General features: G+C 39.4%; 1 protein-coding gene across 1 annotated transcript; it reads left to right on the forward strand.

The window, feature by feature from the left end:
- The first annotated feature begins 979 nt into the window (after positions 1–979).
- Positions 980–25710, forward strand: LOC308077305 (nuclear GTPase SLIP-GC-like). Its single transcript, XM_080417933.1, has 18 exons — positions 980–1925; positions 11455–11532; positions 11649–11682; positions 12681–12768; positions 14388–14619; positions 14900–15163; positions 15384–15596; positions 15701–15879; positions 16039–16132; positions 16516–16609; positions 16722–16843; positions 17028–17371; positions 17485–17602; positions 17880–17988; positions 21564–21697; positions 22044–22125; positions 22280–22388; positions 24641–25710. Exons 1-18 carry the CDS (start codon positions 1680–1682, stop codon positions 25062–25064), a joined length of 2964 nt encoding a protein of 987 aa, XP_080274059.1. The 5' UTR covers positions 980–1679; the 3' UTR covers positions 25065–25710.
- The last annotated feature ends 248 nt before the right edge of the window (positions 25711–25958 follow it).

Genomic DNA, 25958 nt, shown 5'->3' on the forward strand with positions numbered 1-25958 from the left:
ACTTAAAGTAGATATTAAACACGAAAATATTAATACCAGGTTGTTTGTTATATCCGTTGGGTTATTAAAAAATAACTAGGCTGATTTCCCACTAAAACCTCACTGCCAGCCAAGAGGGGCTCAGTTTGCCTATAACAAAGGACTAGTCAGTCCTCACATTTACATTGAAAGGTGTGGAGGAGCTTCAGAGACTGAAACACTTTGTTAGGGAAAACAGATGGTGGCCACTAATGCAAATAGTACAAGTATGTATTCCTTTCCTTCACTGATTTCCTAGGGAAGCAGTTGTTGGAAGCCATAAAAGTAGTTTTGTAAGGAACATAAATAAGATATAATAGAGTTGAGTTCAGTAGCGTATGGTGGGTTCTAACGTTGACCAGGCCAGATTCTTAAGTCACAACAATAATGAAATGTGGAGCTATTTCTGGCCTCTCTTTATACTGTTTACCTGGCAAGAGAACCGGTTTGACGGGGAAACCGTTTTTTAATGGCCACTCATTAACAATTCGGCCGAATGCAAATAAGCCCGATTCGAAAACAAAGGCGACTTTCTGTTGGCTACAACAGAATAGGGTGAGAGCTGCTAACGTCGTTATGTTGATTTTTTTCCCCTGGGGGAGCTGGGTTTTACAGACCGGGCCATGGCCTTGTTGGCCCCAATGAGCGTACGCCTCTGGTTGAGTTGTGGTGTTTCAAAGCCAGGGAGAACCTGTTTTTCCCTGACTATGAAAAACCACAGGGCACCAGGCTTAAGAATTTGGCTAATGTAAATGAGTTTAGCCATTTTGTTTGCAACTTTTTCTAAGTAGATTCAGGAGAAACATGACTTCTAATACTAAATAATATCCTTTATTGTTTTCGTTTACCCTTCAAAAGTATTTATAGGAATTAGGTGAATAAAACTTAGATAACTTAAATAGTCATGGAAATTTAATTGGATATCATGCATAAAGTCTATTTTCATTGTAATCATTTTTATTCTGTTTTATTTTATCATTCTGGGTTAACATAACATATTTATATACTGTCTGGACATTTCTTGAAGTACATGAATTTTGGAGTAATGATTGAATTATGAGTTAAGTTATAGCTTTGCAAAATAACTGATGTAAAGATATTGTTATAAAGTCTTGTGCTAATTCATTCCTTTGAAAAACCAGCTGAGGTGAGAGGTGGAGTTGCAGTAGATTAGATGCAGTTTACCTGAAAGTTATTGGCCTGTGAGAAAGTAAAGGCGTGTCTAAGTCCACTGTTAAAGAAATGGAGGTATACCCTACTGTTATGTATAAGAGGTGTGTTTGGTGTAATGTAATTTGCGCTATTCTTATTTGAGTATGGAATGGTTTTGCCTCTATGACAATAAAGACATTGTTATAAACCCACTTCTGCAACTGGAGCTTTGTTCATCATTTTAACATTCAGGAGATAATATTGTTTTCGTTGGATAAACTTTGACCATTTACCACTTTTAAATTGAGTGACTGTCTGTAGGCTATTTACATTTTACTCTGCATGTAATCACGGGTAAACGGGCGGACAACGGGTCCATTATTTGACGGACCGGCCGGTCTGGTTCGTATTTTGAAATAATCACGGGTGACGGGTCGGTCTACGGATCTGATTATTGACGGGCGGGCGCGGGGGACCGTGCAGGACTCTGCCAGAGAGAAAACAGCAAGATGGAAAAATCTAATCCAAATCCTGCATCGACAAAAATTTCTGCTAAAGACCGGGCAAAGCAGTACCCCAATGTCTTGCACGAAAGTAGGGGTAAACTATTCTGCACACCGTGCAACGAAGTGTTGGACCACAGGAGAAAGTCGTCGGTGACGCGCCACTTAGCTAGTGGGAAACATTCGAAAATGCTTTCTGCTGCTGCGGACAAGAAAGTCAAACAACTCACGTTCACAGCTACAAGAAACGAGGTGAGTAGCAGTAGCCTACAAGATTGAAGCTGGTCAGATAACGAACGAGTAAATGAAAACAGCAGAATAAGGCGGAGGTGTGTGTGTGTGTGTGTGTGTGTGTGTGTGTGTGTGTGTGTGTGTGTGTGTGTGCGCGCACACAGTGGAGTAAAAGTATAGTATATTATACAATACTGTTACTGTTACAAGTAAAAGTCTGGAATAAAACATTTACTTGAGTAAAAGTACAAAAGTTTTGGTTTCAAAATGTAGCCTACATAAAAATTACCAAAAGTAGCCTACTCATTGTGCAGAATGTCCCATTGGAGAGCATTAGTTCGGGGGGCTGTACTGTGACGCAAAAAGAAAAGAATTTTTTTTAATGTTATGTAATTTAAACATTACAAAACACAAAAATGAAGTAGGCCTACACTACATAGTAATGCAGTAGCCTATACAAAGGAAAATATATATTAACAGCTTTGAATAAGTTGAGCCTATCAATGAGAAAGATACTGTACACGTGGCTTTATTTATTACATATTGTTTATGACGAGAGAAAAGCTGTGTTTTTCATCAATGCATAATATGGAAATATGGAATATGGCAACATTTTAACACCATAGACAACAAACACAGCATGACTCTGGTGTAGCCTACTGTGCAGAATGAAGTAAAAAGAATAATGAGAATCTGTTATTGAATGCATAAGAGAGCTAAATAACACAAATTCTCCTTAAACCTACACCTTATTCAAAGGAAGACTCAGAGCATAACAAAGGAAACTGTTGATGTGGGATTAAACAAAATAAATCGATATCAGGATTTAAGTGTTTCCATTTTAACTCGGAGACACAATGTGTCTTACTAGGAAAATATTACAAATGGTTGACAAGTTTGTGGTGTTACACTATGAAAGTATATATATTTAAGTACTGAGATAACAGGTAGTTGAAGTCGCGATATTGACGAACGGGAAAGGCTCAGGGTTGTATAGAGTCCGTTGCAGTAGCCTAATCAAGATGGGGAGAGACAAAAGCGTGCATGATTTTTTTCCAGGTCTTGAGAAGTGAGAATTGATTTTATTTTTCCAATGTTGCATAGATGGTAGAGGCATGACTGCGTAACTTTTTTAACATGGAACTCATAGTTCATCTGATTGTCGAAAAAGACACCCAGGTTCTTTGCTGTCTGTTTGCCCTTAGTTACCAGTGGAAAGGGACAGCCGGAATTGCATTATTATAGTTAGAATTAGAATAGTGGTGGCTATTCATAAATGGCAGATCTAAGCTCACTGCCTGCACTAAGTGACGCACGGCGAGCTTGTACATCTTCAATTTTTTATTAAAAAAATTAAGTGTTTGAGAATAATTGAACATTTGTTTGATTGATGTACTTTATTTAGTAAGACATGAGAACAACAGTACATGGAAGTACAAATTCACAATACATCTGCTATTTTTTATTAAAAAAATTAAGTGTTTGAAAATAATTGAATAATTGAACATTTGTTTGATTGATGTACTTTATTTAGTAAGACATGAGAACAACAGTACATGGAAGTACAAATTCACAATACAAGGTCTACTAAACTGGAAGACTCATTAAGCACTGAGCTTGTTAACACAAATCATCTCTTCTGGGGGTCCCTGGCACAAAAAAATCAGAAGGGGGTCCGCGGCCAAATATATATCAATTTGGGGGTCCTTGACAGGAAAGAGTTTGAGAACTACCAATTTAGAAGGCATTGGTAGAATGGCCTTCCCAGTTTAAGTGGTTAATGTGGATATTAATTCACCTGTATCATAGGAGAGCATATTGCAAATGTTTTGATGAATAAATAGATTATTTGCCATTACATTGTTATATAATATGACTTTATGAATTTATGAAATACATAACTAACTAAGACAGTGGTTATATTGTAACAAACCTGATATTTAGAAGTATTTAGAAGTGTTTTTTGTAGTGAGAGTCAGCTTCTCACTACAATTTTCTTTTTAATTCCTATTGAGAATCTGGCTCAATCGGTCCGTCTAAAAACAAGCTAGTTCATAGGCCTGATCACAGTTGTTTATACATCTCATTAATCCCTATACCCCTCTTTGATTAGGGGACTCTGATCCATTACATAACAATTTGAAATAGGTAAAATACCAGTAGATAATTAAAAAAAACCTGTTCATATAAGTACACTCCCTTGACTTTCTGTCATAAACAGGAATGCAGTAATAAATGCAAAATTCAAATTACATGACAAAACAAAACAGAAAACAGTCAAAGAAATAATCAATTAATAATCTTGCACTTCTCTGAATGCACAATCACAGACATAAGACTCAACCCCAAATTTCAAGTTCATGACGTTTATAAAAAACAGCCCAATAGCAGTTCCTCGTTTAACCCCTTGGGGTGTTCTGTCTGTAGATTGTGTATCCAAAGAGCTTCTCTCTTTGTAAGAGAAGCCTATCTCTGTTACCACCTCTCTAAAGGATGTACAGTCTCAATGCCTTGAAACCTCAAAGAACATACCTTGTGTCCTACTGAATTAAAGTGTCTCGCTACCGGGGATTTCTTATCCCTATTTCTAATATTTGATTTGTGTTCACCAATTCTTATTTTCAATTCTCTCTTTGTTTTGCCTACATAACAGAGTCCACATGGACATTTCAACAGGTAGACCACATATCGTTTTGCATGTAATTCTACTCTTGATATTAATCTTTTTGCCAGTGTGAGGGTGCAGCACTGTGTTACCTTTAATCATAGCGTTACATTGAAGACCTGAACATAACAAAATTACCTGTAGGTGGGTCTGACATAAAATGTTTAGGATGTACGTAACAGTCTGCTCTGACCAGTGAGTCTCTTCAATTTTGGGCACGTTTATGTGCAAACATTGGGGGCGTTTTAAACACGTGACCTATAGCCGGATCAGTAGATAGAATGTACCAGTATTTTTGGACAATCTTCTTAACTTCATTACAAATTGGAGAAAAAGTGGTAGACAGGACAATTTTAGACTCTCCTGCCTGTGGAGGTTTAGAAGTCAATAAACTGGTTCTGTTGATGTTACGTACCTTGTGTAAACAATCATTTAAGACCTTTTATTATAGCCTTTGGCATTGAGCAATAATGAATTTTACACCCCTTTGAGTTTTGACCCTACTTTAAAATATTCTCAAGAGACAAATTCTTTTTTAAAGAGGGCTTTTGATGACCAGCTTATATCAAAAAAATAATTTGGCTTTATGCGACAAGAGCATCCTGTACGCCCGGCCTGTATTCTACACTCTCCCTAAAGTACATAAAAGTTTAATTGAACCGGTTCCAGGACGCCCTATTGTGGCAGGGACACAATCTTTGACAGAACCTATGTCACAATATATTGATCTACACATCAAACCGCTGGTATCAATTTTGCCCTCGTTCTTGAAAGACACCACTGATTTTTTGAATAAATTGAATTCTATTCAAGATATTCAAGCGACAGACATTTTCTGCACTATGGATGTTGCTAGTCTTTATACCAATGTTCCCCATAAAGAAGGCCTCGAGTAGCCTGGTAAACCCTCCCTCCGGAAATCTCATTTCCATTTGATTCCACTCCTGAAATAAAATACAAATGAGATTTCTGGAGGGAGGGTTTTCAAATGTTTTGAATCAGAGAGAAGTACAGACTCCCTCGACTGAGTTTTTGGTAAACATGACTGAATTAGTCTTAAACAAAAACAACTTTAAATTTGAGAATGCTTTTTACTTACAGTGTCAAGGGGTGAGTATGGGTAGCCCGTGCTCACCCAACTATGCCAATTTATTCATGGGCAAATTTGAAGAGGATTTTGTGTATCACAATAATCCGTTTCCTCTCTATTTGAAATGTTGGTTTTGATATATTGACGATGTCTTCCTCATATTTTCAGGTACAACGGACCAGCTGGGGGGGTTCCGTTTGTACATAAATTCTAGAATGTCCTCCATAGATTTCACTTTAGAGTTCAGTCGGGAGTCTGTTTCGTTCTTGGATGTAATGGTTAAAATGGACGAACAGGTGTCCACTTCTGTATACAAGAAAAAAACGGATAGAAATAATTACTTGCACTTCTCCAGTTACCACCCACCTGGTTTAAAGAAGGGCCTACCCTATAGCCAGTTACTGAGGGTTAAGAGAATTTGTAGCACAGACACTGCTTTTGAAAAGCAAGCAAAGGATCTAAATCAATGTTTCAATGCCAAAGGCTATAATAATAAGGTCTTAAATGATTGTTTACACAAGGTACGTAACATCAACAGAACCAGTTTATTGACTTCTAAACCTCCACAGGCAGGAGAGTCTAAAATTGTGCTGTCTACCACTTTTTCTCCAATTTGTAATGAAGTTAAGAAGATTGTCCAAAAATACTGGTACATTCTATCTACTGATCCTGCTATAGGTCACGTGTTTAAAACGCCCCCAATGTTTGCACATAAACGTGCCCAAAATTTGAGAGACTCACTGGTCAGAGCAGACTGTTACGTACCTCCTAAACATTTTATGTCAGACCCACCTACAGGTAATTTTCCATGTTCAGGTTGTCTTCAATGTAACGCTATGATTAAAGGTAACACAGTGCTGCACCCTCACACTGGCAAAAAGATTAATATCAAGAGTAGAATTACATGCAAAACGAAATATGTGGTCTACCTGTTGAAATGTCCATGTGGACTCTGCTATGTAGGCAAAACAAAGAGAGAATTGAAAATAAGAATTGGTGAACACAAATCAAATATTAGAAATAGGGATGAGATATCCCCGGTAGCGAGACACTTTAATTCAGTAGGACACGAGGTATGTTCTTTGAGGTTTCAAGGCATTGGGACTGTACCTCCTTTAAAGAGAGGTGGTAACAGAGATAGGCTTCTCTTACAAAGAGAAGCTCTTTGGATACACAATCTACAGACAGAACACCCCAAGGGGTTAAACGAGGAACTGCTATTGGGCTGTTTTTTATAAACGTCATGAATTTGAAATTGGGGTTGAGTCTTATGTCTGTGATTGTGCATTCAGAGAAGTGCAAGATTATTAATTGATTATTTCTTTGACTGTTTTCTGTTTTGTTTTGTCATGTAATTTGAATTTTGCATTTATTACTGCATTCCTGTTTATGACAGAAAGTCAAGGGAGTGTACATATATGAACAGTTTTTTTAAAATTATCTACTGGTATTTTACCTATTTCAAATTGTTATGTAATGGATCAGAGTCCCCTAATCAAAGAGGGGTATAGGGATTAATGAGATGTATAAACAACTGTGATCAGGCCTATGAACTAGCCTGTTTTAGACGGACCGATTTCTGTGTTACACCCCGGTCCCCCTACTTAAATATCCCCAAATGTTTGCATTATCATACACACTGAAGAAGGCTTGATGCCGAAACGCGTCCGTGTGTGCTGTGTTGTCCGTGCTGCATATGAAATAAAAGTACCAGAAGGACTTCGGAGTGCTGGCTATTACTTTATCTACTGTGAATCTTCGTGAGCCGTGCACCTGTAAACCGCTTCATACACTGAGAGTGCTCGTTGTTATTTTCTATTGTGACTTTGTGTTTCCTACCCGATACATTAGCATCTTTCCCCCGGTAATCAATTATTGGCTTAGGAATGCGACAAAAACTAAAAAATGTCCATGAATTCAAGGCTTCATGGGGTGTGTAATTGATTAAAAAAATTGTAGGCCTACTTTTTTAGGTGAACTACTCCTTTAAGGGTGCAGGGATTAAGATTGGTACTACATTCTGACCAATTCATTAATTAGAATGATTTGATTTCTTGTTATGAAAAGTCTTTGTATCTGCCTTATAATTGTGCAGTATTCAATTTAGATATTTGCATGATAAGTTTATTGTAATGTCATGAGACGTTCATATTAGTTCAAAGGCATATTAAAATAATTTAGCTTAACTGATCATAATGTGATGTTTATTTTCTTTTTACCAGCTTGCAAAGCACGTTGGTCTAAGAAGAGACTGACCAACTAGTCATCCTCGACATATTCGCCGTTTTCAATCATTGGCTGTCCTTTAAGCCAATGGGGATACTTTCCCATACTCTGAACGGACGGTCTCGTCCTCCCAAGCTATGGTACTAGACACGCCTCTCGCCTCTATGGCAGTGTTGCCAGATTCTGCGAGAGAAATAAGCAACAGGTCTAAGCCAATGAGGAGCCACTAGCAGTGTTGCCAGATTCTGCGAGACAAATCAGAGAAAACAGAAAGCAAGCTGGTATACATGACTGAGTCATGTCTTGCTTAGATCAGTTTTGGACTTTGAAGAAAAGACCTATTTTGAAATGGCCAAAATGTATATTGTTTTGAAGTGGTTACTGTATGTTTTGTAATAATAATACAAATCTACAAAGTAACCACTGTAAGTCAACGTCACATGAAGGTGTCTTTTATTGGAAAACGAGGTACATTTACAGCAGGGGTGGGCAGCATTTATTTCCAGAGGGCCGTACTGACATCGATAAAGTGAGTGAAGGGCCACACATTTCACAACAATAATCCGTTCCATAGTTTTGGGCACTTGAATGTGGCTTGTTTTCACCAAAAAGCAAAAGAAAGCAGAGAAATTAGTTTTTTATAAATCATATAATATTGAACGAAACCAGCTTCATTTTGTTGTGATTATGTGATTTCTGGTTGTACTCTTCTTGGTTGATCCTGGGATCATTCACAGGCTGCGGAAGAACACACCCTCTATCGTAAACCACTGAAAACAACACATGACGAGAATCTCGTCATTGACGGTCTGAGCCTTGAAGTGAAATGATGAGAAATCTTGTCATTGGCAGTAAATGAGTTAAGACCTTTTAATACCAAATTGTCAAATGTTACTTAAGAAATTAATTAATTGTGAAAATAGCTGAACTAAAAGCTCACAACGCCTCGCACTGCGGCTATTTTCACAATATGTAGCTGTGGCACCGAGTCAAGCTAAATGTAATGCCTACAATTCCAAGTGCTTGTCAGCGTGGGGGGTCCCCAGTTAAAATATGATTATATTGGGGGGTTGCGGCCTGAAACTTATGGGAACCCTTGATGTATTCAAGGGTGATGTATGCTGGAATGTTACTGTATTGTTTATTGGTGCCTCTATTACAAGGTAATGTCGACTTTATTTGTGTTGAGTGGATTGGCCACTAGGGATTTTGTGAACAGTTGGTCAAACTGACCCAATAGACATATGGCACAATATACAGTACATCTAACCAATGAAGGCTCTGTTCCATTTGGTGTAGCAGTGGATCTCAAACTTTTTAATTTCAAGGACCCCCATAACTTTGGTTCCATTTGTATAATCTTAGAGTTACACAGCTGTAAGGGGCCATTTGGAACAACCCTCATAGATATTTGTGGTCCACGATTTTGAGCCATCAGAAATCAACTGTGCTTTGTGTGCTTCCAGGCCCACCCAACTAGAAAGCTATCATGTTTTGATTATAAGAGTTTTCTGCTGCAATCGTAGGAGTTTCTTAGCTCTCATGTCTTGCAGGATATTTTCCTAAGCCTGAACTCAAACACAGTAAAATCCAAAATGTTTTCATTTCACAGATTTTGTCCTTTGCAATTGAAAACATACACTATACGATTATAAAATAATGGTGTTGTGCATCTCAATCTGCATAATATTATTAATATTATTTTGTGAATTGTGTTGTTTTCATTTGCTTTTAACTAATAATATTGAGGCCTTGCCTTTTGCCAGGCAACAATTGTAAATAGTTAAACAAAGGTTAACCAAAGAAAGGGAAAAGGAAAAAAAAGATTATTATCAAAGAATAGAGATAAAGGAGTGCTGCGTGGGTCCGTGATTATACCATAATGGAAACAGGTGCTCTTTGGAGAGGGTTGAATCATATAGGTCAAAAGCATTCCTTTCCTTTATAAACATGCAACAACTGCAGTGCTGAGCACCAGCAGCAGGCTGTCGGTAATGAACCCACACTGACATTGTCAGATCATGATAAAAACTTTAAATGATTATGATGGGTTTTAATGGTTGTAATCCGACTACTATCGGAATCGGATCGGGAAGGAAAAAATGGCATCGGGACATCTCTAGCAAATTGCAAATAGCGCACAATTAACAGAGCAAATCCTAAACCTTCAATGAATTAAGGACATCCAAATAATGCAGAAACTTACTGTTGACTTCTTCTTATTGTTAAGAGCTTGTAGATCGTCTATTTTCAAATGACCAAAATGTATATAGGGCTGAAGTGGGTAATGTATGTTTTGTAATAATAATTAAAATCCACAAAGTAACTAGTAACTAAAGTTTTTAAATAATTGTAATGGAGTAAAAGTAAAATATGTGCCTCTGAGATAGTGGAGTAGAAGTAGCCTACTGAAAATTGAAAATACTCCAGTAAAGTAAAAAATACCTCAAAAATATACTTAATACAGAAGTAACCTATAGTTACTTTACACCACTGGCTTTACCTGATGAAGGTCCAAGCGACTGAAACCTTGTACCTCTAATAAACCTATTGTGGCTGTAAGTGAAGACACTGTGTGCGGGATTCCTCTTTTTGCCTTTATCAAAATATACTTAACCCATTAAGACCTGAGGCCGATTCTACAAATGCCTTCTAAATCGGTAGTTCTGACTCTTTCTATATATGAAAATAGCTGATCTACAAGCTCATTTTGTGGTTAATGTTTGTTTGTTTTGTAATATGTGATGCCCCACTATATTCTACTTGTCATGGAAGTGTCTTGTCTACTAAAGCTAAAAGTATATTGTAAAAATGAAAATACTCTCCAGGAAAGTAAAAGTACCTAAAAATGTTACTTGAGTAGGCCTACAGTACTTGAGTAAATGTACTTTCCACCACTTCCTATTAATGTGATTTACTCTCAACTGCTCCGGTGCCATTTACAGTTTCTGTTGTGTGTACCAGAGTATTGGGAATTCAACATGGGGGGGATTCAATCAGTTTAACCACTTTAACCCTATGTGTACATTGGCCTTTTCTTTTCTTTTAAAGACGATCTACACGCTCACTACGCGTCGTGTATCGCGTATCTTCAAAGAATATTGGAAAAAAATTGGAATATTTTTAAACTAAAATCTTGTATGGGGTCCATGGCACAAAATCTTTTCAGATAGGGGTCTGTGGCCAAATACATTTCAATTTGGGGGTTATTGACATGAAAACGTTTGAGAACCACTTCACTAGAGGACTGGGCATTATTATGAGTGGGCACTGAGAACAGGGCACTTTCACGAAGTGGGGTCACTGGAGAACTGGCTTCTTTTACAAAGTTCTTTATCTTAACTAAAGTAAAATATACCTCGAAATTGTGCTCAAGTACAGTACTTTTAGTAAATTATTAAATAATTTAGTTGCTTAGTGTTTTTAAAAGCAAGTACTCTAGTACTTGAGAGCAACTTTTTAGTTGAGTAATATTTGAGCAGGAGTATCTATACTTTGACACAAGTACTGCAGTTGAGCACTTTGTCCACCACTGCTAATGAGTGCTATCCTGTATGTTTGTTTTGTAGTTTCAGCTCAAGATGGCCAGCAGGGAACCGTCCATCGCAGGTCCATCGCTGTCCACAGCCACGTCAGCAGTGCCAGTGGTATCTAGTCAAATTCCCAGATAAATATAATGAACAAATATATAAATGTGGATACAATATGCATATATACTTTCGTGAAATGCTCAGTTAACACCTGTGTTTACTTTCACATTCAGGCATCTTCCTCTACCTGTAATATTGAGGTTCAAGGTAAAGACCCTCATATATCTTCTCAACAATACAATATCAAAAGTTACTCACTAAGAGCTCTGTTCTAATTGTGCATGTGGTGAAATGGGTTGTATATTTGGGTGTTTTGCAGGATGGGAAAAATGTGGGACTCAGGTCGTAACTTTTCTGGAGTAATAAAAATAGTTTTATTAGAAGAAGTTTACAGAAGTTACAGATTCAATCTGGCTCTGTTACAGTTGTGGACATCATGGGGAACCGGGGGAACAGTGCAAAAGTCCTTTATTGCGAACGCGGAAGGAGGCGCGCCTCCGGCGCGCCTCCGCCGCGCCTCCGCCCAAGTGGAGCTTACTATGCAACTGTGCTTGGGTTGTGTGTGTGTGTGTCTCTGTCCGTGTGTTCACACTCTCATTGGCTCGCGCCCCCATGTGACTCACTTGCGTGCACTGCCTGTAAGCAGCCGCCAGAGTGCGCCAGAGTGCACCACCAGGAATGTAGACGATGCTCTGATTAAAATACACAATAGCCTGCAACATGCCTAAACCAAACACATTTCACAAACTCTTCTGGCGGCCCTGTTCTCACTAATTTCACTGTACCACCCACTTCTCTACAATTGCTCATTCCTTTCAATTCTTCTTATTGTTATTTTCGAGCTGCGTTCGCTTAATAATAATTAGGTCCAGGTCCAGGGAGGGCAATGTTGGCTCATAGTTATCTGATTCTTCTCCTTCTTCGTTGAAGGGGGGATTAATGGTGGGCTCAGGGGAGTGTGGTGTTGCTGTAGGAGTAGGATATTTCATCGTACCTGGCCCTTATATCTACTGTATGACTTCCTCTGCTGCCACTATCCATCCTGAGCTCCTTTTAGTTTGCTGTTGTATGTGCAACATTGGAAGCACATAAGCAAAGGTGTACCTACGCCTCAAAATTGTACTGAAGTACTGTACTTTAGTACATGTACTTAGTTACTTTCCACCACTGGCTGCTGCACAACTCAGGTTTTGATTCCTTTACAGAAAATGTATTAGCTGAGGTGAAGGACATCATGAATGATGTTTATAAGAAACTCAATCATCAGAAGACAGAGCTCAACACATTTCTAAAGTGAGTATACTCCAACTAATGACTCCTTTCCACTACAAAGGGTTAACCCAGAACCTTCCATTTTCAGAGCATGTTTATTTTATTGATCAATCAATCAATTGTGTTCTGGCTTGGATTAATGGAACTAATGTAATATACTTTAAGTTATTGTTCAGCTACGGAGCCCCTGAAGGGACATTACTAGGTAGATTGTTTTAAGGGTAGGTACATTTTTTTAAAGGGTCACTTTATATTTAAAAGCTGGCGGTTTATGTTTTGTGGTATGGGGGAAAAAATCGTAGGTTGGCAGAAAAAAAGAGGAGGCTATTAAAAAAAATGTTAGGGGGTGACATTTTTTTTAAAGGGAAGGAATTTTTTGGGGGGGGTTACATTTTTTTTTAAATAGTTGCTTTATTATTTAAGGGTGTATAAAATAATCTTTTTAGAGAATGACATTTTTGTAAAGAGGGATGTTTTTTTTTATTTAAGGAAAAAAAAAAGTTTTTTTTCCAGTTTTTTTTTTCAAAGTGAGTGTTTTTTTTTCAAAGTCGTGCGCACAACCTTGAAAGTCGTGCGCACGACTTTGAAAAGGTTGTTTCATCTTCAAAGTTTTTTTTTTCAACGGCCGGGAGTCCACGGGGCTCCCCGTGGCGGCCGGTGGTCCACGGGGGTCCCCGTCTCTACACACCCTGGGGTGCGCGGGGGTCCCGGCGGAGTTCCACGGGGGTCCCCATGGACCACTGGAGCTCCCGACACTCAGCTGCCCGACCCGTCCGAAGGGCCACTCTTCTTGGGTACCAGATGGGACGAGTGCCCCCCTCCCAGCTCTGGAGGTGTGCCTCCGAGTACTGCCTCTGAGCACCATCCCTGGATGTTCCATCAGAAAAGTAGAACATTCTTCAAAGTGTCGGGAGCTCCAGTGGTCCGCGGGGACCCCCGTGGAACTCCACCGGGACCCCCGCGGACCCCGGGTCGTGTAGAGACAGGGAGCCCCGTGGACCCCCGGCCGCCATGGGGACCCCCTTGGACCCCTGGCCGAACCACGGGGACCTCGGTGGAACCCTGGCCGCCACCCCCACCACGGGGACCCCTGTGGACCCCCGGCCGTTGAGAAAAAAAACTTTGAAGATGAAACAATACTTAAATACCTAAAAAAAAGAAATGGAAAAAAATCTCCTTTTGAAAGAAAAAAAACACTCACTTTGAAAAAAAAATCTTTGAAACAATTTTTTTTTCTTTGAAAAAAAGTCTAATTTCAAAGTCGTGCGCACGACTTTCAAAAAAATCTTTCCCCTTTTAAAAAAATGTCACCCCCTAAAATTTTTTATAGCCTCCTCTTTTTTTCTGCCAACATATGGATTTTTTCCCCATACCACAAAACATAAACCGCCAGCTTTTTAAAAAAAAGTGACCCTTTAAAAAAATGTACCTACCCTTAAAACAATCTACCTAGTAATGTCCCTTCAGGGGCTCCGTAGTATCACAATGAAAACTCACTTTTCAAGGTTATAAAGAAAAAATATGATACATTTTTAAACATATTTTTTGTTTAGATATTAATGTTCAATTAAATGACAAGGTACATTCAATTAAAAGTTTAAAGTTTTTTTGTCTTAGTTTTTTTGTGTTTTTCGCAACAGGGGAAAATTGGAGAAGAATTGGGAAGATTTGGAGAGCAGCAAAACGGAGCTGGTGGGTGTCTTTGGTAAAACAGGAGCTGGGAAAAGCTCTCTGATAAATGCCATTATCGGTGAGAAGAATCTCCTGCCTTGTGGAGGTGTCGGCAATGCTTGTACCTCAGTCATGATTCAAGTGCAGGCAAATATGACAGACAAAAACTACATAGCAGAGATCGAATTCATCCCAGTAAAGGTAAAAATTAACATGTCCTTTCCTTAGATAAAGCATGATATTATGTTATAAGCATTGGTTGGCAAAGTATACTCACCCCCAGTACTCGAGTCAATAGTATAGATAGCATACTCCTGGTCAAATATTACTCAACTACAAGTGAAAGTTGCTCAGTCAAGTTTGTACTTGAGTTAAAATACTGTACTTGCTTTTAAAAATGGTAACATCTTCATTTGTACAAAATGTTGCAACAGGACTGCAACAGATTTTATTGATTTCTATCTCTCTTTAAAAAAAATAGGAATGGGAAGAGGAGTTGTGGTATTTCAAAAATAAATCTGCCAATGAGGAAGGTGCATGCAACGATGACGACGACGATGACGACGATGACGGCGATGGCGACGATGGTGACGACGACGATGATATTAAGGAAAAGTTCTCAGCACTGTATGGAGAAGAAGGTTTTAAGAACTCTGCAGATGTTGAAGACTACATGACCGACAAGAATTTTAGAGATATTCCAGAATTTCTCCAATCCAAGCCGAAGACACTTATATGTAAAAACGTAAGTTGATTTCTGACCTCAACGCCAGAGTGAAAAATGTTGAGTGTTATGGTTGTACAGTAGATAGATCATCCATCCAATGTGGTTGCATTCGTTCACTGTTAAAAAAAGATATTTTAAAGGATGAATGAATGAATGAAATAATAAATAAATACACAAATACACAAATAAATACATACATTAGTACATAAATGTTCATTCACCTGAATGTGTGTTACAGTCCTCAGCGTTATCTGAAGAAATTGTAAGGTACACAAGGCATGTACCGGAGGAAGACACTCAAGACAGTGACGGAGGAAGACAGTATTGGCCACTTGTGAAGTGTGTTACCATTAAGGTACCAAATGCCAGCAAACTGCTTCAGCGTTTTGCACTTGTGGATCTTCCTGGAACTGGAGACTGTAACAAGAGCAGAGATGAAATGTGGAAAAAGGTCATTTAAATTATAAATGCAAATCATATCATGAGAATGTATTCATTTAAATACTATATACAATATGTATAGCTGTGTAAGATTATTCAAATATTTTCTCCTAGATTGTTCGAAATTGTGCTGCTGTGTGGATTGTGAGTGTCAAAGATCGAGCCGTTTCAGCGAAGGAACCATGGGAGATCTTAAACGAAACCATCAATCTCATTGGAAACGGTGGAGAGTGTCAAAGCATCTGTTTCATCTGCACCAAATCTGATGTTCTTGGCGATTCAGACGAAGACTTGTGAGTTTCTTTTTTTGCGCGCAATGTACCTTTCTTTCTGAGAGGGTACCACATTGTTTGCTAAGAATGCCTCCCTATCAAAAACATATTAGATTATAGTTTTCAGTGGTAAAGATGAAAATGTGTTATAACCCAGTACAATTTCACATTTTCTTCCAGGTCAAAACTTGATACAGCAGTTCGTATATTGCGAACCAACAAAATAGTCAAGGACAAACTGCTAAAGACATTTGAGAAAAAGTCGTCCATCAAGGTACGTTTTACAGACATTAAATAATAATAATAATAATACATCAGACTTATGTATATAGCACTTTTCTAGTACCCAAAGCTTTACAAAACAGCTTAAAAACTATTTTATTAGGAGCAAAAGAAAAGAAGAAAAAAAACTTTAAAAGGCCAAAAACAATAAGCTAAGAGGAAGAAAGGGAGATTTGGTTTGGGCTAGGCAGGGAAAGCAAGTCTATAAAGGCCATATTTTGCAGCACCACATCGTTGACTCTGCTCACCTGTTTCCCCCAAAAAGTGTATCTTACACACACTCACTTGTCCAATGCTATTGTCCACACGGCATACTGAATAATAATGATATTATTATTGTTGTTATTATTTTATTTTTTATTTTCTTCGTTTCAGAAACATTTCCACGAAAAAAGTGACTTTTTCCAAGTGTTCTCAGTCAGCTCCAAAGAGTTCAACAAGCAACACTATCTACAAAAAGTAGACACTGGTAGGAAAAGACTTTCCAATTTACAAATAATGTGTAGTAGTATGGATTTAACAATTTGCATCACAGTGAAAATGCATTTTACTACGATTATGACATAAACATAATTTTCCAGAAATACCCAAACTTAAAAGATTTCTGGAAGATCTCAGTGGCCGTCACTCAAAGACCAATAATTATGTCAACGGAGCCTATGGAATACTTTCTCTGATGAAAGGGGCGAAAACTCTAGGAACGGTAAGAACACACACACACACACACACACACACACACACACACACACACACACACACACACACACACACACACACACACACACACACACACACACACACACACACACACACACACACACATACTCTCTCTGTCTACATGTATTATTCTGGTTCTATATTGTTCTGAGTGACACATTTGATTTCAGGACTCCTTCAAAGCAGAACTGTGCAAAAAGACTTCTGGACATCTGGAAACACAACTTCAGGAATGGTACAATAAAGTCGATCAATCCATGACAGAGTGCTATGAGACGTTTGAAAAACGCCTCGATGAAGGTGTTTCGCTGTCAAAAAAAAGAAGTGAGAATGTCTTGAAGCATGCCACCACAGGAAAACAAGGTTGCGGCCATCATATGAAATTGAACTCTTTAGTTCAGAACAACGGCAGTTACAAACCAAAAAGGAAAAAAGGAAGCAAAGTGAATCTCAATGAGAGATTATCTAAATACATGAGAGAAAAGATTGATCCAGAGTTTTCCAAGACCTTCCCGTAAGTACCTACTGTCAGCAATCATAAAACCATGTCTACCTTGCAGCATATTAATTTAATAAAACAGGGAGAGGAAGGATGTGTATAAAAGGGCTTCCTTAACTCAATTTCAGGAATGAAGGACGATCTGGACCCATCAAAGAGGCCATCAATAAATTCACACTTGTCACAGAGAGCCTGAGTGACAAGTACAAAGCGATTGCATTGCAGATGACATTTCTTAAGACAGAGGTACAGTATAACTACACCTCATTTTGATGGGTTGTCTCTGAAGTAAAATAAAGACACCATTATTAATTATTTATTTATTCATTCATTCATTCATCTATTTATTTACCATGACAACAATAGTTCTAGGGAGAATCTATTATTAATTGGCAACTGAATTGGCAACTGAAATGTAGCTTGATTTATAATGCTTCATCTGATGGAAGCCAATTTCCATGAGTAAAGTGTAATTGGAGTGTTCAGTTTATTAGTTTTTCTGTTCTTTTCTTCACTTGATCAGGAGGAGAAATTAAAGACGAAACTTGTCAATCACATCCGTGAAGAAAAGAAAAACATCTACTCCAGTCTAGAAGAGTCAATCCAGAAATCCATGCAGCCATGTTATGCCAGTAAGCCATGTTTTCACTATACAATGCCAGTATATTACCAGCTAAAACATTTGCACAACTTAAGACCTCTACACACTGTACGATATTTGACCCGATTTCACTATCAGGGACATTTTTGGCTGTTCGCCGACAAAACCACCGATCTCAGTTAAGATCGGGCATTCCTCGGCGAGGTGTTGATCGCGCAGTGTGTAAGGTACTCCGAGAAGAAACGCCCCGATAAAGTACGGTCGGCGAGGGGTTCCTTTTAGATTTCAAACTTGTTGGATAATTGTGGATATCGGCCCCGATCTAGTGCACGCTACAGCCAATGAGAGCACATTACAGCCACGCACCGTAGCTAGTCCTCCCGCATAGAACCGCAATATTAGCGTCCAGACAGTCCAGTCCTGTATTAGTTAAACGTGATAAAACAGATTGTTAGAGTGAGCGAGCCTGCTCGGCGATGGGGCTGTTTATAATTAGAGAGGAATAGGGCTTGCAGACAGAGAGAGAGAGTTCTGTGTGTGTGTGTGTGTGTGTGTGTGTGTGTGTGTGTGTGTGTGTGTGTGTGTGTGTGTGTGTGTGTGTGTGTGTGTGTGTGTGTGTGTGTGTGTGTGTGTGTGTGTGTGTGTGACGCACGTATATGTATCTCTGAACAGTATTGCCAGGTTTTGCGTGAGAAATAAGCAACCAGGTCTATGAAAACAAGCCCAACAAAAGCGACTATAGGCTGCATGAGCACTTTAAACCTATATACAAATAAAATAGCTGATCTACAAGCTCACAATGCGTCGCAGCTATTTTCAAAGAAAAAAAACAACATTAAGAAATAAAGCCAAATAAGCAACTACACTTTGGAAATAAGCTAAAAAGAAACGCAACCACCAATATTTTTTACAAGCAACTCGCTTGTAATAGGACACGGCAACACTGCAGCTGATCTGAATTGCACCCTGGTTGACTTTTGAAACGTTTGTTTCAGAGAGGGAGAGCGAGAGAGAAATACAGAGAAATTGAGAATTATTTAATGTCAGTCATTAGCGTCCTGTCTCGGTCTCGCGCATATATCACGGGAGCCTTTCACGTTTTCGTGAGACGTTTGGAATAAAAACAAATGTATGTATTGGGTCGGGATCACATCGTGGTGAAATATCTTGCAGTCAGTGAACCCCTGTCGCCGACCAATCAATCGTGCGAGAATCACAACGATATATTTAGCCCGATTTCAAGAGAGAAACTTGTGCAATGTGAAATGCTTAATGATCTGTTCACTCGCCGACCATTTCAAATATCGTACAGTGTGTAGAGGTCTTTAAGCTGTGTTTTCACTGCAGTGCCAGAATCTTTCCAGCAAAATAATTAGCATAACTTGCTGGAATGGCAATGGGAGAGACCGTTTTCACATACCCACCTTCCTTGGCAGTAAAAGTAATGGGAGTGCCTGATAAGCGACCATTTTCATTTGTTTATTTAAGTACTTTATACTCGCGCAAGGTGACTGAAAGTATGCAAGATTTTTGTAACTTTAATCCATTCATCAATCCATCATTCATTATCACAGGGACGCAGGGTTAACAGGTGGAGTTGGCAGATCTGTTTGTAGCCTAATATCTCATGACAACATACAATTATCTTGAAATGTCAACTTAAATCGCTCGTTCTTTTTGCACTGAGTGTGCACTCACCCTTCCCTATAGTATAAGGTGTACCAACGCCGCGTCACCAAAAGTTCGCCACGCCCCCTTTTCAATGCTACAACCCTTGAGGGGTCAGACTGTACATAGAAACGGGCTTAAGACTAGAGAGTGAAGGTGGTTTGTGTTTGTAAACATTAACTTCTTTGCCGACTACATAGTGATCAGTGCACACTGTACATGTGTGGCTGGTCTATGAGAAAGCTGTTCACATGTTGCAGCTCTCATCTTAAAGATTGAATACAGTGTGAGGCTAACAATGTATTCAAGAGAAGAGACTAGTATGGCTTGGATCTCAGCTGTACGACACAAAGAATTTCGTTCAACAACCTGCCCAAGTACAGCCGTGTTTGTTCACGTCATTTTCTCAAATGTACATTTTTACCAAAAACATGAAACTGCTATTTTGTCTCTGCTAACTAAAATAAAAATATAGGTAATATAACTAGACTAGGATAGCCTAGGGCGGTCCAGAGTGTTTTCTCTCTCAAACGCTCTGACAGGCACGCTGCTACTACCGTGTGAGGTCTCCAACTTTAATAAAAAATAAACAAAACTATTACACTATTCACCGAAACAAAGGCAGTTTTGTGTTGTTGAAAGTTTCGGTGAGTAGCGAAATAGCTTTGTTTATTTTTATTAAAGTTGGAGAACTCGCACGGTAGTGGAATGTTCGGTGACAGAGCAGCGCGCCTGTCAGTGCGTTAGAGAGTGAAAAAAAGTCACTAACACTCTAGTCTGGACCATCCTAGTTACGTTACCTAGTTACTTTCAGTTAGCAGAGAGAAAATAGCAGTTTCATGTTTTTGGTAAAAAAAAATACCTGTGAACAAACACGGCTGTACTTGGGCAGGTTGTTGAACGTTAATTCTGTGCGTCATACAGCTGAGATCCAAGCCAAAGCCATACTACATCTATTTGAGCTCTGTGATGTTGCCTCCATGCTGGAAAGCTGACAAATTGTACTCCTTTATCTACCACATTACCTCGACCCGACCTGCTATGGCACTTATGAACTGAGCAAGTCCTCACCATTGTGACTGTGAGTAAAAAAAAAGAACACGTCGGGTCACTGTTTACAAGCTGTTTATGTACCCTCGGACCCCAACCCTCCGGCCCCAACAATGGCCGCCGCTACCAAGTCACACATGTAGACGCCCCCTTTAGGATTTTTTGGTACACCCTATAACGGAGCAATTTGGTACTTATACCATAGTATTTTCAGAGTCATGTCATTGCTTTGAAGCATTTTTGTTACTTAACAGTTTTGGCTACAGGTAGGCTACAGGCCTGTCACACGCTCTCTCTCTCTGCAGTTAGTGAGATTCCAGCATTACATAGCCTGAGGGGACGGGACCTTCTGATTGGTTGAGACACCGTTTCAGACTGAAACTTCAAAATAAAATGCCCAAAAAGCCAGTTTAAAATCATTTACTGTTGACTACTTAAGTGTTTAAAGTATACATTTGACAGCATTTGTACTAGTTGAGTAATATTCAACCACGAGTATTACTGATACTTTGACTCAAGTGCTACTTTGTCAAGGAGCAGCAGGATCAGGGCCCACTTGAAAATCTCAAAGCGGCCCACCCATCTGATTCGATCAATTGATTGATCATTAAAATGACTGTCAGCCGCCGTCATTTTAATGATCAATCAATTTAATGATCAATCAATCAATTGGAAGGTTGTATACTTTGTAATTATCCATCTGTATCACCATAAAAACTAACTTTTAAAAGTTTTAAAGACATTTTATTTTCTCTTTTTATGCAAATCTTTTATTTTATTTTATATTAATGTTAAAATAAATTAAATTCAAAGCTAAAAGTTCAAATGAAAATGTAATGAAATGAAATGATTGAAATGATTGAACTGTGTTTGTTTGTTGTACTGTAGAAGCAGCAGCACACAGTGGAACAGGCATGGTGGCCAACATGAGGCAGGAAATGGAGAAGCATCTCAATGATTCAAAATCCACCATGTTTAAAGAGGCCAAGAAAGACATGCTGGATGACGTGGCACGTCTGAAGGTTTGTTAACACGCATCTATCTCAGGAAAATACCAAATTCCAACTGCTCACAATTTTCTAATGAAGTTATATGCTCAAGTAGTAGTGGCAGTTATTTCTTCTTAAGAACATCTGGGGAATGAGGGCCAGGCCATGACTATTGATAGCCAATGACGTGTGTGTGTGTGTGTGTGTGTGTGTGTGTGTGTGTGTGTGTGTGTGTGTGTGTGTGTGTGTGTGTGTGTGTGTGTGTGGGGGTGGGGGTGGGTGGGTGGGTGGGTGGGTGTGTGTCTCCTTGTAGAACATAATAGACACATCTAGATTCATACATTTAATTCTGGCACTGAACAGTTTATCTTCATTTCAGGATATGTTGTTGAAAACACTCAAAGAAGATATGCAGACATCCATTGACCAGTCACTCAAGAAAAGTGTCAAGTCGGTTCCAGGTAACAGAAAGATTTTATTTGATTTATGGAACACTAGTTGATTTATTTCATAATCAACCAGTGGTGTATATAGTACAATTTTATAATTGATGTTACAAAATATATTCATTTGGATACCATATAGTGAAATAAATGTGAAACAATGTTGTTACAGATGTTACTGAGCAATATGAAAAGGTGAAGATATGCCATGAAAAACTGGAAGAGGAAAAAGAGAGGACTGCACCCCGTATGCGCCCCGTCAGAACAACTTCCGGGTCTAAGTGTGTGTTTTGCCAATATGCGCAGTGCTGTTTTAACTGATCTGAGACTAAAATAACGACTAAAGTGTCATTCTACCGCTTTCCTGGCAACGACAAAGAGAAGAGGAAATCGTTATTTTATATGTATATATAAATATATATATATAAATAAATATATATATTTTATAATAATATATAATAAATATGTATATAAATATATTTATATTAGCCTACTTTTTATTGTCTATGATTAGCATTAAGACCATTTTTAACCCTCAATAGAGCACCGAAGTCTGACGTCACTGCCGCTAGAGGGCGCTGTTCCACTGGTTCGTGGCTTTAATTTTCGAACACAGTTCTTATATGAGGCGATCTAAGATTCCCCAATGAGGATTTCAACACAAAAAATAAAGCCACGAACCAGCGGAACAGCGCCCTCTACCGGTGCTCTATGGTTCCTTTCTGAAATAGGAGGTTACTGTAAAAAGATTTACGGGTTCCGACATGTTTGTTTACAATGAAGAGTGGACTGCGCTTGGTTCCTCTTGGACAAAAAGACGTCAGACTTAAAAAACGAATAGCTGCTGCTAGTTAGCAATGCTAACATGCTCCAGCTCTGCTGCAAACTTGTTAGCATATGCCATAGACATAGGCCTATGTGATAGGATACATATTGTTGTTGTTGGGGGGCACGGTGGCGCAGTCGGTAGCGCTGTCGCCTCACAGCTAGAAGGTCCTGGGTTCAATTCCCGCCGGGGAGGCTGTGGGTGCTGGGGGTGTGTCTTCTCCTCCGCGTCATCAGTGCCCATACTCTAGGTGGGGTTGGCGAAAGGGCCTCTCTGTGTGGAGTTTGCATGTTCTCCCCGTGTCTCCTAGGGTAGGTACCCTCACAAAAACATGCAGTAATCCTGGTCTCTATACTGCCTCCCCCTGGTCAGCCGGGGCGCCTGATGGAGGCGAAAGGAACTGGTTGGAATAATGTGTTCCTTCCACGTGCTACGTCCAAGCGGGGAAACTCCCCCCTGTCAGGTGATAAGAAGCGGCCTGCTCACTCCTCATGCATTGAAGGAGGCATGAGCTCAGTCTGGGCTCTCCCTAGACTGACAGAGGGAGAATAGCGCCCAGGATTACATAGGCAATTGGCACTGGGTGAAAAAATGGGTTACAAAATCGTGGGATAAAAAGTTAGAGAAAAAAAATGCATATTGTTTGTCATGTTCATTAATAACGTTATGCCCTTATTTACTTATAAGAGTTTAGAATATTGTAATCTCATGGCAGTCTCAATACATGTCGCTTCAAACCTCCCAAACCCTGAACATTTTTTTATATATTTTTTTTATCCCACAATTTTGTAACCCTGGTGTCAATTATCTAAGTGCTCCTGGGCGCTGCACTTCCCCCGCCAGCCTAGGGAGCCCAGAGCAGAGCTCATGCCTCCTTCAATGCACGAGAGCCAACCTGACAGGGGGGAGTTTCCCCGGTTGGACGTAGCGCGTGGAAGGAACACGTTATTCCAACCAGTTCCTTTCCCCTCCATCAGGCGCCCCGGCTGTCATGGGGGAGGCGGTATAGCGACCAGGATTACTACATGTTTTTGTGAGGGTATTAACTACCCTAGGAGACACAGGGAGAACATGCAAACTCCAGGGGCCCTCTGTGTCCAAACCCTGAACTTTGACGTTGGGGTGCAAAACAGTGCACTAGCATCAGCCAATCAGAGCACAGTGTGATATGAGTAGGCGAGGATTAGGTTTAAGAGAATTGAAAAAGCAAGTGAGGATACACACACTTTGGATGTAGGGCATTGACTGATGACTGTAGACCTCAAAAGTGACCGCGCACTTTTATAACGGCACTGACTCCAGAAGAGAATTTCCAACTCATTCACTCCATAGACATGTCTGTAAATCCTTATCTAAAGACTTTTAAGCTTGGAAGCAAGCCAACCAGCAGTGAGTCAGTTTATGTGTCTTACACGTTTATGCTCCAGCAGATGTGAATATAACCAAATCATAGGAGACGCATGCCAGATTCATAGACAGGGGCTATAGCCATTCTATTCTACTATTAAAAAAAAGCTTAAAAGAGGGTTTTATACTCTGACAGAGATGCTTTACTCCAACCAAAACAAAGACTAGATTATCCAATAGATAGATTTTCAGTCTGAAATATTTTCCATTGGCAAATTAAATCAAACATGTCTTAATCAAACATTGGGATGTGTAGGAACTCCATGAAACGTTTAAAGACAAGCGTATTGTTGCTTTCAGACGGAGCCCACCACGTACTGGACACCAGCCCTGTGGAAACTGCTCCTGTTGCCCACAATCTGCTGATCTTGAAGAATTCACCAATCCTCACACCAGACAGATTGTCCACCTGGAAACCCTGACAACATGTGTCACAAAGGATGTGATATATGCAATCCAATGTCCTTGTTCCAAACTGTATATAGGAAAAACATCTTGCCAATTGAAAAGAAGGATAATGGCGCATAAGAGTGATATAAGAGGCAAGGCTGGCTCTCTAGGAACACACTTCACCCAGTGTGGCCATTCAGAAAATAATCTTAAATTCTGGGCGATTGAAAAAGTACAGGGAGTAGATTTGTATAGAAAACTTAGCGAGGCAGAAGCACGGTGGATTAAAGACCTAGATACTGTAAATACTGGTCTAAATGAGAATAAGGCCTAGGCAGCGTTGCCAAGTCTGCTTATTATGAGTGACTTTGGGCTTGTTTTTCTGTAAAGTCGCTTATATTGGTAGTTGTGGGTTGTGGTTCTTTGGGCTTGTTTCTAAAGTGTAGTTACTCATTTGGGCTTGCTTCTTAATATTGTTCAGTGATTCTTCATGTCAAGGACCCCCTAAATTAATAAGTATTCATCTGAAAATATTTTGTGCCAGCCAGGGACCCACACAAAATATTTATGTATTCAGAATGTTTTTAAAAAATCCACATTCTTCACATTTTCTTGAAGATTTTTTTGTAAATAGCAGATCTAAGCTCATAAGCTATTTTCAAATAGCAGATGTATATATGTTTTAAGCACTTAAACTGATCTTGATGCTGTATACTAATTTGGCTGTACGTGCGTGGGTGTGTTCATGTGGCCTAGTCGCTTCTTTTGGGCTTGTTTTCGTAGACCTGACCGCTTGTTTCTCTTGCAATATCTGGCAACACTGGTCCTGGGACTTCTGATGTTTTTTATTGATGAGCTCATTATCCTTAGTCTTGATATACTTTGACTGTGTAAAGGGTTTCTTTTCCTTCTATATGTGTATTGTTGTGCATGTACGCAAGTATGGGTGTAAGTGTGTGCATAAAGTATATAGGCCTATATACGTAATACATATGTGTATGTGTCCATGTGTATATGTTACAGGGAGATTGAAGAACCAGGGAGATGGAAGAAAGCACGCTCGTTTTTACCACCCAACCAGCAATTCTGTAGAAAAAGCACTAGAGGGAGCCACGAGCCAGGCTTTCCAACTAAAGTGCACACACATATATGGCCGCAACCACACACACACACACACACACACACACACACACACACACACACACACACACACACACACACACACACA

Source organism: Gymnoscopelus braueri (assembly GCF_963280865.1).
Source record: "Gymnoscopelus braueri genome assembly, chromosome: 21".
Lineage (NCBI taxonomy): Eukaryota > Metazoa > Chordata > Actinopteri > Myctophiformes > Myctophidae > Gymnoscopelus > Gymnoscopelus braueri.